Below are 16,039 nucleotides of genomic sequence, written 5' to 3'. Positions count from 1 at the left end.
AGCTCAGTCTCTCCATCTATATAATGAGAGGAGGGGCGTTCTGTTGAACTAAACACAAATCTAGTATCTTGTATTACTGAATCACAGGGAGAAGTTCACAGTTTATTTCTGGGAAAACACAGTAACATAATTAATATTTGTCAGTCAATGGTGGCTTCTGATTTTTTTAATGGCTTAGAGCCAGAAATCTGGTAAGAAGTGGGGGCTAGAGAACTTGTTTGAAAGCTGCATTTGCAGTGCATTTCCAATGTCGTTGGAAATAGTACTTTCCTAAAGATCTCTTATCAATATTTATATAGGATTAGGAAAATGTCACCTATTAGCATTTTAACGTCATAACTCCGTGTTGAGTGACTTGGAGGGAGCTAGTAGGAAAGAGAGGGTCGGGGGCAGCTTACCTCCTGGTGAAGTCACTCATGCCATGTGTTTCAGCCTAGTCCTGCTTTTCAGAATGACCAGACATGTACAATGACTGCCTTTAGGAAATAGAAAAAAAAATGAGACTTTTGTCAGAGTCTTTATCTCTTTTTATTTAAAAAAACAAAAACAAAAAAAACCAACACATTCTTTTGAGGATATAGTAAAAATGTACTTGAGTAGCTGGCAGGAGACTGTAATCCAGGATCTGAAGCAGCACCAGTCAGTGAGGCCTGAGAAGGCGCCAGGATTTCTCAGAGGTAACTGCCTCTTCCGTCAGCAAAGCTCAAAGTTTAGACTTAGTTTTGTATTCTTGAGGGTAACAGCTTAATATTTTAATATTAGAAAAATATAACTCCTACACATCCTTGGGGATAAGTGAGCTTAGTATTTTATTAATTAGAAAAATATAACTCCCATATACCTTACACAGTATACGGGAGTCTGATGCATGTCACTGAATAAATGGATGAAAACAATGTTGTTATAGAAACTTTGGAAAGTAGAAAAGAAAAAAAGTTCATAATCCTAACACCTTAATAATATAAACGTGTATGTCTGAATACATATTTAATACATTTGTATACATACATATACTTTATATGCATGTACCGGTTGAATATCCTGAATCCAGGAATCTGTAATGCTCCAACATCTGAAGCTTCTGAGTGCCAACATGATATTCAAAGGAAATGCTCATTGGAGCATTTTGGGTTTCAGTTTTTTGAATTAGGGATGCTAAATTAGCAAGTATTCTAAAATTCAAAAGAAATCTGAAATCTAAAATACTTCTGGTTCCAAACATTTCAGATAATGGATACTCAACCTGTATATACACAGATACACACACACACACACACACACGTTGTATGTGTGTATATATACATAAAATAGAAAAAATATAAAATACATACATTGGATATGCAGATACAAAGTTTAATGTAAATATTATCTAGAGTGTTTTATGTCCTGATTTCTAAGATTTAACATTCTATGACAAACATATTCCAAAATGCTTAAAATGCTTTACTGTTTTTATAATTCTGATTTTAATGACTATATAATACTCTAGTTAGTTATTTATTATAAGCTAGTTAGCATTTCTTCTATCAATTAGATTACTTTTGAGGTTATATTGATAGTCTTATTCCAGTTAAAATCTTTATGCCTGTATTTCTTTTCTTCTTTTGAGTTTTTTCCTTATAATAAGTGAACAGAACAGTTGTAGAAATGACCCCTCATTTTTGCGGCAGTCAGTGTGAATACTAGTTTCATCACTTTACCTGCTTTGGATATTAACATTTAAAAAAAATCTTAATTAGTAGTTTAATTTTGTTTTCTTCACGGAAGAAAAACTAGTATAAAAGTGCTATATATTGGTTAAAATCATATGTACAAAAATTTCACTTTTGTTCTGAGTCATTAACACTGAATATGCAATGTGTAATAATGCAGCGTTCTTTTGTCTCACTATTATTTAATTCTTTTTCTAAGCTGTCTGTGGAAGTCCGTAAAGAGATAACTAGAAAGGCTATTAAGACAGTCAAACATTTTATTGAGAAGCCAAGAAAAAGAAACTCAGAAGATGAAACTCAGGAAGCTGTGGATTCTAAAGTTACCTATGCAGATACTTTGAGTCATCTGGAGCAATCACTTGCTCACCTGGAAACCCTGAGCCATAGTTTCATCGTCTCTCTGAAGAATAGTGAGCAGGTAAAGAAATGGAAACTTCTGGATGCTCACTCTGTATTAGTATATTCTTTCTTTTTTCCTTTACAGTTACATTAGTAGTTTTGATAGGGTTTTCAGACTTGCAGATACCTTGAAAATGGTTCTCAAGCCTTGATTGGTTAACCTCTTATCACCTGATTGTCTGTTCAGTTTCTACTTCTTTCAAAACGATTTTAAGCCACTCGGTACAGCTGATGTGGGGAGATGGAGGAAGTAGGTGAGAGGGTAGAAGTGGAGATGGTGGCAGGAGTTGGACACCAGATAGCTGCCTGGAGTTGAAGGAGTGGTCTCTAAAATTAAGAAATGAGAAGATGGTGGTTCTCAGGCTTTACTTCTAGCTGGTAGAAAAAATAAATAAAAAATAAAATTTTGGTTTTGTTTTTCCCCCTAATTTTCAGAAAAAATCAGAAATAGCCTCTTATGTCTACCCTGCTTTTTGTTAAATGTGTACCCTTATCCTGTTTTTATGTTGCATGTTTCCAAAATAAAACGTAACTTCATTATTGAGAGGAATTTTTTGACTACTGAAATTGTTCCTAGTTGGTTTCTAGTTCCTTGGTGTCTCAGAAACACCATCATAAAGTTTGGGCTCCCCTGCCCATGATGAGGTTTGAAGACCCACGTGTTAGGACTGGACGATGAAACCAGAAGCTCTCTGAGGCCCTGAGAGATTTTGTTCTGTATTCTAACAATTGTGGGAGTTGAGATAATTTTTTCTGTAACTGGAAACAGTGCTTAGTATTTATAAGTGAAAATAGTGCTTAGATATATGAATAATATTCCATTTGCCCTTTAATACTATGGTAAATGAACCTTATAAGTGGCCATTAACCTCCTCTTTTCATTTTTCTTAAACCTTACACATTTATTGAATTGTATTCTTGCCTTGTAGAATGACTAAAAGGATCAGTCAGTGGAGAGTTCAGATAATGAGCAAATGGGAGACTTCAAAATTTGTACACGACATAAATGCAAAGCCCTCATTGAAAAGATAATGGGAAGAACTTAAAAGTTTGAAAGAAATGTTATTTCATTTTGTGTTTGGGAGTGCCTGTTTATCTGTCTAATGAATAATGTTAAATAATGGTATGAACAATGCAGAAGCTTTTGTAGGGAACAAATTGGCTTTACCAATCTTGATTTTATCCCACTGACATTTACAGTACCACAGTTCATAATTATGAGAACTAGAGTAAAATTAGAATCTTCAAGGAAAAGTGATTTATACTTATTAGTGTAAATTTTTAAGCGCTTATTTTTTAAATGAACACATTTAAAATTATTTTTAAATTCATATTATTTTTTAATATACTTTTTAAAACCCAGAGAATTTGTCATTTCTCTTTGAAACAAGTATTGTCTTTTTCTTTCTTTCTTTCTTCTTTCTTTTTCTTTCTCTTTCCTTCTTTCTCTCCCTTCCTTTCTTCCTCCCTCCCTCCTTCTCTTTTTTCTCTCTTTTCTCTTTCCCTCTTTCTCTTTCATTTTCCTTCCTTTCTTCCCTCCTTCCTTCCCTCCCTCCCTCTTTCTTTCTCTTTCTTTCTTTCTTTCTCTCTCTTTCCTTCTTTCCCTCCCTCCCTCCCTCCCTCCATCTCTCCCTCCCTCCATCCTTCCGTCCTTCCTCCTTTCCCTTTCCCTTTTGCTTTCCCTTCTTTCTTTGAGGCAGGGTCTCACTTTGTTGCCCAGGCTGGCGTACAGTGGTGCAATCTTGGCTCGCTCACTGCAGCCTCTACCTCCTGGGCTCAAGTAATACTCACACCTCAGCCTCCTGAGTAGCTGGGACTACAGGTGTATGCCACTACACCTAACTAATGTTTTGTATTTTTTGTAGAGACAGAGTTTTGTCGTGTTGCCCAGACTGGTCTCAAAGTCCTGGGCTCAAGCTATGCACCCACCTTGGCCTTCCAGGTGTGAGCCACCCCGCCCAGCCACAAGTATTATCTTTCATTGCCTAGAATAGTTTATAGGGATTCAAGGAGATTATTGAAAAAACATGTTTGTTTCATCTAAGATATGATATAAAGTACCATATAGCTACTTGTGAGTACCACTCAGTCAGACTTTGGATGGTCCATAATAGGAAGCTCTTGAGGTTCTTAAATTAGACATTGTTTAATTTTATTAAGGCAACTTTTATAGCAAAAGCTGGAAATAACCTCCAACCCCATGCATTTTCCCTTTTATAGTTCAGACCTTCATTTTAACTTCCTTAATTATATACCATTAAAAAAATTCTTATATCCTCATGAAAGTTAATTTAATAAAAGTTAAAGTACTTCATCCTATACAGCCTCAGTTCCCTCTTCTCTTAGGTGAGGATACTAGGAATTGCCCTGCTTAACTCATAGGGATTTTTCTGAAATAGAGACTTTCACAGTATGCAGAATAGTAACATGATATTTATGTGCCCAACTCCCAGCTTCAGCAGTTACCAAAACGTGCCCAATCTTCACGCATCCTGCTGCCTTCCCTTACCTTGCTTCTGTGAATTGTGAGGGAAATCACAATCATATTTTCATTTTATTCATAAATACTTCCCTGTCAGTCTCTAAAAGATACTTTAAAATAACCACTAGAACATGATCACTAGCAAAGAAATTAATAGACATTCTTTAATATCAGATATTCAATTAATATTCAGATTTTTCTCATGGTTGGTTTGAAAGACAAAACAGTATATGCAGGATGACAAAGGAAACTATGAAGAATCTGGAAATTGTTATTAAGTGACTGTATTTGGTATGCCAAAAAACAATAGCTTACCTCTTGTTTCCTAAATTATTTGTTATAACATTTGTTTTTACATAAATTATCAAAGAGAGGCGGGCAGTGTGGCCTAGGGCAGGGGAACAGACTGTTGGGTTCTAAGCTCTGCTTATTGGTAACCATGTGACTTTGGTCATGTTACTTAATCTCTTTGGTCTTTAGTTTCCTTTTTTATATCATGAAACTAAAACTTCTTGCAGTGTTATTACAAGTATTAATTTAGATATCATACGTATAATGCCTGGGATGACATAGTTGTAGCTCAATAGATTATGCATATTATGTGATTGTAGTGCATTAGTAAAAATAATAATAGAAAAGCTCATACTTTTGAGCATTACTTTCCTCCTGGAGTGCTAAAGAACTAACTTTTCTGTTATCTCAGTTAATGTTTGCAATATCCTCTAGTCACACAACCCTATTTTCCTCATCCTCATTTTATAGATGTTGAAATTGGAAATCACAAAGGCCCGCTAACCAATGAATAGTAAAGCCAGAATTTGCCTTCAAACATGGGTGATCCTGGAGCCTAAGCTCTTAGTAACTAACTAATACATGCTCTGTGGTATGGTGTTGCTGCTTGTCATGTATTTGGTTCTAGGATCTAACTATTTAGTACTTAAGTGTTGATTCCCATGTCTTTACAGGAAACCCTGCAAAAATACTGTTACCTCTATGATCTGTCCCGATCAGAAAAAGAGAAACTTCGTGATCAAGCCGTGGCTATTTGTTTAGATGGTCAGCCTCTAGGAATGATTCAGCAGCTGCTAGAGGTGGCAGTTGGTCCTCTTGACATCTCTCCCAAGGATATAGTGCAGAGTGCAATAATGAAAATAATTTCTGCATTGAGGTAAGCCAGAAAGTAGTCATTGTGGAAAACCTGAGGTGACACTTTGTCAGTAATGGTGCCTGCTAATGGTTGCTAAACTATCATCATGTATGTAAAAGCATTTTATACATTTTGAAGGACTTTACAAAAGTGAGATTATTTTTAGAGTTCTCATAGTCATATGTCTTCGGAATGGAGACCATGAAATGTCTCGTTGTTGGTATTGTGTATGGCATCTTAAGAAGCTACGTAATTTCTGGTTGGACCCCCTTTTACAATCTTCTCTTGAAATAAGGGAAAGGCCAAAATGGCATTTGACACAGGTAAGTAAGTTTCAGACTGTCCTGTGACTTCAGTATGGTTTTTCAGACCTTACCATTTCTAATCCTCATTCTTCGTAGTAGTGGGAAAATGGTTCCCAGAAGGTTCTTTTGAAAAACACAAGGCAAGGTTAATCATATACTGATGAAGTTAGACATCTGTAAAGTGTCTTTAGATATTATTTACCTGCAATTAATGTCACAGAACCGACAATTGAGAAATTCTTGCTTTGTGTCAATATTCGGGCACCTTTGTAGGAATGCATCCAAGAGGATTAGAAAAGAGGGAAAAGTGAAGCTAGGAAAATAATGAGGCATCAAGTACTTTCTGTGAATAATGCAATTAGGCTAAAAGATTTAGTTGTGTTTAATTTATTCTCCTTTTAAGCATTCTTTTTAATTCTGTATTGCTCTTGAGGAACTTTTTGATTAAATGCATGTCAGTTTTCTGCAGCTGAGCTGAAATCAAATGAGCCTTTATCAGTTTAATTACCCCAGCCTCATACAGTTTTTGCCTTAATGCTCTGAGGTATCTATCAATTTTATAAATAGGGAGATATATAGAATTTTATAACATTTTTTAAAAGAACAAATTTCAAATTAATAAAGCTTTATTTTATTGTTTGCTTATTATGAGTTTTAGATGTCCGTTATAAGAACCAGTGTCCTCTTTCAAATGATGACAGATATGTTTTGGCCTCATTTTGTACCTTTTGGATTCTCGTTATCTTTTTATTATTTCTTTTCTTTCTTTATTATACTTCAAGTTCTGGGGTAAATGTGTGGAACGTGCAGGTTTGTTACATAGCTATACATGTGCCGTGGTGGTTTGCTGCATCCATCACCCCATCATCTATATTAGGTATTTCTCCTAGTGCTATTTTTATTATTTGTTAAACCAAGTTTTAGAGGGAGCTCACAAAAATATGCATTTTGGAAAATTAGTTTTTGATGAATTTAGTTTATTCCTTAAAAATTGCCCAGTTTCATGAATTATTAAAATATGATGAAATCGTTTTACATTTATAAATTTTTGACATAAATTATACTTCTCTTTCCTTGCATCCAATTCTACCACTAAAGATTTGGTTCTGATCCAGTAAATGGTATACCTGGCACACAGAAGACATTCAATAAATGTGAATTAAATCTTCCAGCAATGGAAGGAAAAGGGAGCTTAAGAAATTCAGCTGCCTCTGTTTCTAAGGAAAAGAAATTTTTATTGACAATATTCATAACATTTATCTTTTTGGAAGTTAATGAAATTTAGTAGACACACGAAAGTAACCGAATCTAGTAGTTGATTTATATCATTAAATTATTTGAAAAACTTATCTAAAATATTTTTTCCCTTTATTGCATTTTCAGGATTCACTAGGTTCTACACATAACATCTGTAAAATGTGCATAATAATAGTACTTGTCTTATAGGGTGTTGCGTTTAATACGTGGCGGAATATATGTGAGCTATTTAGCAATGCCTGGTACTTATTATTAGTAGCAAGTAAATATTCGTGCTTTTTAAAAAAACTTCAGCTGGAGGATTTAAATCATTATTACATTTAATACTTAAACTAGCTCATACGTTTAATGTTCAACGAATATTTTTTGAATGACACAGTGCAAGTAGATTGTGTTATTCTCTTGATAGGAAAAGGTGCACATATTAGACTGAGCTCCTTAAGGGCAGAAAATGTTTCATTAGCACCTAGTGTAGGGCTTGGTACATTTGTAAATAATCACATAGCACAAATGACTATGGGCAGGTGGTATACTATGCCAAAATCCAACCAGGTTCATTTGAATATATGAATACCAAGTTTATTTCTGAGACTTGCTTGATCCTTTTCTGAATCAGTTTCTCTCTCTTTTCACAGTGGAGGCAGTGCTGACCTTGGTGGGCCAAGGGACCCACTGAAGGTCCTGGAAGGTGTTGTTGCAGCGGTCCACACCAGTGTGGACAAGGGGTAAGACTAGAATAGTATTATTAAATGGCTTTTCAGAGTCTTAGAATTGCTCTTAGTATCCTTATGTATGAGGCTTCCAAGACTAAGCTACACTTTTAGGTGTTTTCTGAAGGAAGAACTGAGGACCTGCATGGGAAAAGAGCAGCTCTGCACCTAGAGACATGGTGTTCTTAGCCCTGTGCTGACCCCACCGGCTCTAGGTCCTGCTTGCCACGGAGAGCATTGTTTTCTCTTGCCTCCTTCATAGCCATTAGAAATAATAATCATTCTGTCAGGGCAGAAATTGCTCTGAGCTTCCTACAAGATAAGGGATTCTCATCTCCAGCACATTCACCGTATCGATCAAGTATGGAAATTCCTAGAGTGAGTGTATATGTTCTTTTTAAAAAAGAAAAAAAAACTCTGCCTTGTTTTAAGACTCAAAGTATACAGACTTTATAAGCCTAGAAGGATGCTATTTTTAGAAAGGACTTTTAGAAAGAATTTTTCATTCAGGTACAGTGGTATTGATGAACACAGATGAACAGTTATGCACGTCCTCGAAATTTACAAAGGTCTTTCCTATGCCTGATATCCATGTCAGCCATATAAGACCTCTCCTCAATTTTCCTTTTTTAATTGAAAATATGATCGAGTATAATGAAGATGGGTTTGAGAAAACTCCCCATAGTTCCATTTGGTAATATAATTATTTTTATTTGCATGTTACCTACCAGTTCTTGTTCAGCTACAGATATCTTTTCATATTGTTTCAATTTAAATGTCTAAACTTTTGTATTCTACCTTATTTACTTGCTATTAGAACACTTTCCATTGATCTTTGTAGATTTAATGATTACTGTGATTATTATTTCTAACGGCTGTATATGTTGTTGCCATTTTCAGAGGAGGACCTAAAAGCTCAGAGAGAGGAATTGACTTGCCTAGAGTCACAGAGCTGGGAAATAGAACCAGGATTCCACCCTGGCTCTAAATGATAACATAGTACTCAGATGCTGATGCCTTCATAGTCTATTTCCCTGTGTTGCTTTGTGCACAAGGTTTGAGTGACAGACTATAGAATGAGCTATGTAGGTGAAGATGGAAAATCACTGCAAGCAGGGGCCTCTGCTTCCCGTGCCTTTTACCTGGTAGTGTTTCTAAATCCCTTTGCTTATAGTTCTTCAGATTGGAAAGTCTCTGTAGCAGTGGCTTATTTAGGCCCCACATTTTAAAAAGAAATGAATGATTCATTGGGTCATTGGGTTTACTGTGTGCCATGCTGTTTGTTAAGTCACAAAGGGGTCACATGGGTAAGAAATAACCTCTGACCCTAAGGAGTTCACAGTCCTGCCTGTGCTGGAGACGAGCTGGCCTGTAGCCATTGTCACTGTGCTGTACGGAAGGCAGAGTGTAGGGAGTAGTGGGGCAGGATACACAGGGGTGACACAGAGCAGGTCAGTGAAAGAAGAGTCTGTTTGGAGGAAGTAGATGAGGGTATTCCAGGCTGAGGAAGCTGCCTGAGCAACTGCACACCCAGCAGGTAGCAGAGCAGGCAGAGATGCTACATGGGAAACACTTATCCTCCTTCCAGGGCCCATCTCACTGCTGCCATCTCATTCCCAGCTTGTCAGTGAGTTCTCAGCCATCAGCTCCCAGGGAGTTGCCTTCAGCGGCGCAGCTTCTCTCAGGCCAGGCTGACTCTGGATCCTGGCCTCCCAAGATGAAAGAGTCTCTTTAAATTGGGCTTCTTAGTCCTGTCTCATTGGGACATCTCAAGAATATTAAAAGGCAGTGTGTTTTCTTAGTGAATTTCTAGCCACATATGCAGAAGAATCCAATTTGAGACTCACTCTAATACAGACTATTTTTTTAAGGTTGGAAGAAGACGTTAGGGAGTGGAGAAACAGAACAAGATCTTACTTTTTATTCTAGAGACACAGAATAACAAAGCCTTCGTAACAACAATAACAAAAAAAACTTCAGTGAACTTTTCTTTCTTTTGCCTAAAAAACAGAAGAAAGACAAAGCCATAACTTTAATTTTGGCAAGTACTTCTTGAATCTGCAGTTAAATCTGACACCTTTGTTTGGGTTTCTCTTCCCAATAATGTGCCTGGCAGTATTATGTACCTAATTTCTTTTTAAGCACTTTATGCATTACTCACATATCTTCTTCATCGTCTTTTTTTTTTTTTTTTTTTTCCGAGATGGAGTTTCGCTCTTGTTGCCCAAGGGAGTACAATGATGCGATCTCAGCTCGTTGCAACCTCCACCTCCCTGCCTCAGCCTCCCAAGTAGCTGGGATTACAGGTGCCTGCCACCACGCCTGGCTAATTTTTGTATTTTTAGTAGAGTGGGGTTTTGCCATGTTGGGCAGGCTGGTCTCGAACACCTGACCTCAGGTGATCCACCCACTTCAGCCTCCCAAAGTGTTGAAATTATAGGCATGAGCCACTGCACCCAGCCCACATATCCTTTTATCTTTTTATGTTGGTGCAAATATTATTTGCTTTTCTTAAATTCAATTTTTTTATATTATATAATTTACACATAATAATTGTACACGTTTATGTGGTACAGTGTAATGTTTCTTTTTCTTCTTTTTTTTTTTGAGACCGAGTCTCACATTGTTGCCCAGGCTGGAGTGCTGTGGTGCGATTTGGGCTCACTGCGACTTCTGCCTCCTGGGTTCAAGTGATTCTCCTGCCTCAGACTCCTGAGTAGCTAGGATTACAAGTGCCCGCCACCATGCCCAGCTAATTTTTATTTTAGTAGAGACAGGATTTCACCATGTTGGCCAGGCTGATCTTGAACTCCTGACCTCAGGTGATCTGCCCACCTCAGCCTCCCAGAGTGCTGGGATTATAGGCATGAGCCACCGGATCTGGCCTATAATATTTCAATGAATGTATACATAGTGTAATGATAAAATTGGTATAATTACCTTATCTATCACTTTAAACATTTATCATTTCTTTGTGGTGACAACATTCAAATTCTTCTCTTCTAGTGATCTTGAAATATACAATACATAGGTATTTGCTGTAATGCATCCTGCTATATAAATAAGACACCAAAACTTACTCTTCCTGCCCAACTGTAACTTTGTGCCTATTGAACATCTTCTCCCAGTACCCCACACTTCACTCCCAGCTTCTGGTAACCACCATTCTACTCCCACTTCCATGAAATCAACTTTTTTAGATTCCACATATGAGTGAGATCATGTGATATTTGCCTCTGTGCCTTGCTCATTTCACTTGACATAATGTCCTCCAGGTTCATCCATGTTACTGCAAATGACAGGATTCCACTGTTTTGTGGCTGAATAGTATTTATATAAATGATATTTTCTTTATCCATGAACATTAGATGGGCATTTAGGTTGATTCCATATCTTGGCTGTTGTGAATAGCACTGCAGTAAACATGGGTGTGCAGAAGTTTCTTCAGCATACTGATTTCATTCCCTTTGGATATATACTCAGTAATAGGATTGCTACATCAAATGGTAGTCATGTTTTCAATTTTAGGGACACCTCTGTACTGTTTCCCATAACAGCAACTAATTTACATTCCCATCAACAGTGTATAAGGGTCTCCTTTTCTCTGCATCCTGGCCAGCGTTTGTTATTTTTTGTCTTAACTTGGGGAAAGTGAAAACTCATTGTCATTTTGATTACATTTCCTTGATGATTAGTGATGTTGAGCATTTTTTTCCCCATATATTTATTGGGTGTTTGTATGTCTTTTTTTGAGAAATGTCTCTTCAGCTCTATTGCTTCTTTTAAGTCATATTGTTTATATTGAGTTGTTTGAGTTCCCTGTATATCATGAATATTAATGCCTTATCACATGTATAATTTACAAATACTTTCTCCAATTATATTAGTTGTTTCTTCACTTTATTGATTGTTTCCTTTGATATACAAAGCTTTATAGTTTGATGTAATTCAAAGTAATGTCTGTTTCTGCTTTTGTTGCCTATGCCTTTGAGGTCTTATTTAAAATATCTTTGCTCAGTCCAATTTTATAAAATGTTTGTCTTATGTTTTCTTCTAGTAGTTTTATGTTTTTGGGTTTTACATTTAAGTCTTTAATTCATTTGGAGTTGATATTTGTAATACATGGGGAGAGAAGTCCAGTTTCATTCTTTTTCATGTGGTTATCTAATTTTCTCAGCACCATTTATTGAAGAGATTGTCCTTTTTCCAGTGTGTGTTCTTGGAGCCTTTGTCAAAAATCAGTTGCTGTAAATGCATGGATTAATTTCTGGATTCTCTGTTATGTTCCATTTGTATGTGTATCTGTTTTTATGTCACTACCATGCTGTTTTGGTTACCATAGCTTTGTTGTATATTTGAAGTCAAGCAGTGTGATGCCCCCAGCTGTGTTTGTTTTAGGTATCCAGGGTCTTTTGCCTTTCCATATGAATTTTAAGATTTTTTTTTCTGTTTCTGTGAAGAATGCCATTGATATTGTGATAGGGATTGCATTGAATCTGTAAATCACTTTGGGTATTATGGATGTTTTAACAGTATTCTTCCAATCCATGAACATGGAATATTGTTCCATTTATTTGTGTCTTCTTCCATTTTTTCATCAGTGTTTTATAATTTTTATTGTTGAGGTCTTTTACCTCCTTGGTTAAGTTTGTTATTAAGTATTTTTTCACAGCTGTCTTATCAATGAAATTGCTTTCTTAATTTCTTCTTCAGATTGTTTGCTATTGACATATGGAAATGCTGCTGATTTTTGTATATTGATTTTATATCTACAGCTTGACTAAATTTATAATAGATGCTGAAAAAGCATTCCATAAAATTCAACATCCCTTCATGATAAAACTCAACAAGCTGAATATGGAAGGAACATAACACAGTAAAGACCATCTGTGTCAAACTCGGAGCTAACATCATACTTAATGAGGAAAAGTTGAAAGTTTTTCCTCCCAGGTTGGAACAAGACAAGGATGCCCATTTTCACCACTTTTATTCAACATAGCACTAGAAGTTCTATTCAGAGCAGTAAGACAAGAGAAAGAAGTAAAAGGCATCCAAATGGGCAAGGAGAAAGTCAAATTGTCCCTGTTTGCACACAGCATGATCATCTATGTAGAAAATCCTGAAGACTCCACAAAAAAAGTGTTAGAATCATTTACTCTTTGTCTGCAGCTTCTGCCTCACCCAGAAAGCTCTCTTTTCCTGTTCTTTTATCTGTGCTAATATTAAGTAACTTAAAATTATAACACCTAGATAGGCCACCTGTACAGATGGCTTTCTTTTCAGTTTAATCACATTCTTGCCTAGGCATGAGAGTTGAGTGTTTTAAGGAATTTAAATTAGCCAAAGACCTTTCATAACATCTACAATTAAAGGTAAGACAAAGGAATCAATTATTTGTGCATATGAAATTTCTTTTTTATGTGTATATGCTATCTTAAGTATATTTGTAACATCATAAATTTAAAGAATATAGTATCAGTTTCCTGCTTGTGTCAAGAATTAGTTTGTTTGCTTAAGAAAAATAAGTCTTTTTAAAAAAAATTCAACAGCTAAGAATGTTCTAAAAGAATATATCTGTTAAACCTGGAATTAAGAAAATACTGCTGTCAAATATTTTAAAAACAAGCAAACAAACAAAAAATCCTAATGAACATCTACTTCCTCTATGCCAAGACTTTGGAAAGGTGCTATTCAGTAACTCACTTAGTTCTCAGAACAACCTTATCATACAGAAATTGTCATCTGCATTTCACAGTTTAGGAAATGAAGCTCAGAGAGGTACGCATTTCTCTCACCATATCACTTCCATTTGACATTAAAGAGCCAGCACAGGAAAGTAAAGCAGTGCTTCTCACACTTAATTCTGCATAGGAATTGCCTGGGGATCTTATTAAAATACAGATTTTGATTGAGTAGGTCTGGGAGGGGCCTGAAATTCTCCATCTCTAACCAACTCCCAAGTGATATCCAGTCCGTGGAAGAACTTTGAGTAGCAAAGTCCTAGGCATGACTTCCCCCACCTTTCTTGTGGCTTTGACGTGCTTCTCTCTGCCTTTGCCTTATTTCCCTTTCTACTTCTTGCCTTCCTCTAGCTTTAAAATCTTCCTAACAAGAATGTCTCACAAGCATGAGCCAATATATTTGTGATTCTCAAAAGGATGTATAGAATTAAATTCACTCAAATAACAGGTAATTAATGCAGAATTCCTGTGTGCAATAGTCAAAAAAAGAAGAAAGATTTCCTTCAAAACTATTGAGTTTTGGGGGGTTTTGATTGTTTAAATTGCTACTTCACCACGGTGTCAGCTTCAGCTGCCTTCAAGTTTCATATAAATACTGAACAGTGTCACATAATTCAGACGTTATTAAACTCTTTGCTATTATCTAGGGATTTCACATATTTTTAAAGTGAAAAGAAAGAGAGAGAAAAATAAGAGAAGAAAGAATGGCCCACCTAGAGCAAATTGAATCTGATTTTTATTTTCCTCTTCCTGCTCTGTGAGGCAAAGTAAATCATCCAGTGTTCTCTGAGCACCTGCAGTGCATGGGGCCTTATGTTCTATAGGGTTGAGCCCTCCAGCAAGCCATGGTCACGTCCCAGGATGGTGGATCCACTCTGTTACTGCAGTATTTCTTAGATCACTTCAGGCCGTATTGACCACTATCAGCTCTGCCGTGTTACAGCAAGGTGTGCCCATGCTTTCATTGATGAGTGAAGCCCAGCAAGATACTCTTTTATTTTCTTATTTTCATTATGCCTACAGTTCTCCAGGAACCCAGGAAGATATTCAGGTTGGCGTATATTTGAAGGCAGCCACAAAGAAGTTACTAGTATTTATCAGGAGTCAAGCTCTGAGATGGGAATTGTGTGCATACCAAAATCCTTACCTTTCCAGAAATTTTTCTTTTAATATAACTTGGTGATGCTTTTCTTAAAGTCACCCTTTATGTATTGCTGCAGTATCACTCACGCCTTGGTTTGTTTGCAGTTATCTCTTATTCCTTGCCCCTTGCCCCTGATTGCTTCATGGGAGCTGATAAATAGAAGACATTCTCCTGGGAAATAATCCGCCCCACCTGCTCCATACGTCGTGAGGAAATGTGCATAGCATGTGGGTCAGTTCATTAATGGAGGCATGGGACCTGCGTGGAATGAGTGTTGGTGTCCCTCACTGTTAGCTCACAAAAAAATGTATTTTTATGTACTCCTCCCTCCCTCCACTGGGCTTCAGAGGAGGTAGGCCGTGGGAGAGCCTGAGGGGAAGCAGAAGGCCCAGCCAGGCCTTGTCTAAAGGAGGCAGCTGCTGCCTTGGCCGCAGCCTGTTTTTGCCACTGTGTTCCTGTCATCCAGTTTTTACACAGGAGCTGGAACATCCTGAGACTGTGTATGTGTCTGTGAAATTCCTTAATTTTGAAGCATTGGCATCTACTGTGCAAGCCAGCCACAAAATCTGGTTGCCAGATTCTTTCAGTATGAAAGAGATCTAATGTCCCTTCAGGCATTCAAATTCTATGGCATTTACATTTAAAAGAAATCTCAAATGTGTGTGTTTTGCTTGCTTGAATGTAGGCTTGCTTTCTTGCATTCTCAAATATGAACATTTTATTTTGATTAGTGCATCATGATTTATAAAATGCTTTTATAGTTACCATCTCCTTTAATGGACCTTAACTATTTGACTTTAAGTTTGGGTTATCTTTGTATGTGTATGCCATGCAGAACCCCAAAACTCTCTTACTGAGGATTCGCTTATTTATATTCTTAAAATCTGTCTTCTTGCTTTGATTCAATAATTTCCTTTGTTTGGATGACATTTCCCTTCTATTTTTTTGTACTTCTCTGAATGTCCTTTCAGGCTACATTGCATTATAGGGACATGCCAGATGAACAGTCATTCTGCCTCAGAGTAACACAGCCTCAAATTAGTCATTCAGTGAACATATTTTTGGTGTCATTTTTGCTGCTGTTCTTTTCTGTTAATAGAGCTATTTATGTATTCCACATGACTTCTTATCTTTTGGACCAA

General features: G+C 36.6%; 1 protein-coding gene across 2 annotated transcripts in view; it reads left to right on the top strand.

The window, feature by feature from the left end:
• NBAS (NBAS subunit of NRZ tethering complex) overlaps positions 1-16,039 on the top strand; it is a 372,519-nt gene that overhangs the window by 305,903 nt on the left and 50,577 nt on the right. For both annotated transcript variants that reach the window (XM_064363868.1, XM_064363867.1), the window contains 3 exons: positions 1,912-2,130; positions 5,559-5,761; positions 7,938-8,027. In XM_064363868.1, the coding sequence (XP_064219938.1) occupies positions 1,912-2,130; positions 5,559-5,761; positions 7,938-8,027 (512 nt within the window). The remainder of the gene's footprint in view (positions 1-1,911; positions 2,131-5,558; positions 5,762-7,937; positions 8,028-16,039) is intronic.

Source organism: Aotus nancymaae, unplaced genomic scaffold (assembly GCF_030222135.1).
Source record: "Aotus nancymaae isolate 86718 unplaced genomic scaffold, 86718_ANA_hifiasm-v0.15.2.pri h1tg000057l, whole genome shotgun sequence".
NCBI classification, from domain to species: Eukaryota; Metazoa; Chordata; class Mammalia; order Primates; family Aotidae; genus Aotus; species Aotus nancymaae.
The sequence above is the reverse complement of the archived record's forward strand: the minus strand, read 5'-3'. Positions and strand labels throughout refer to the sequence as shown.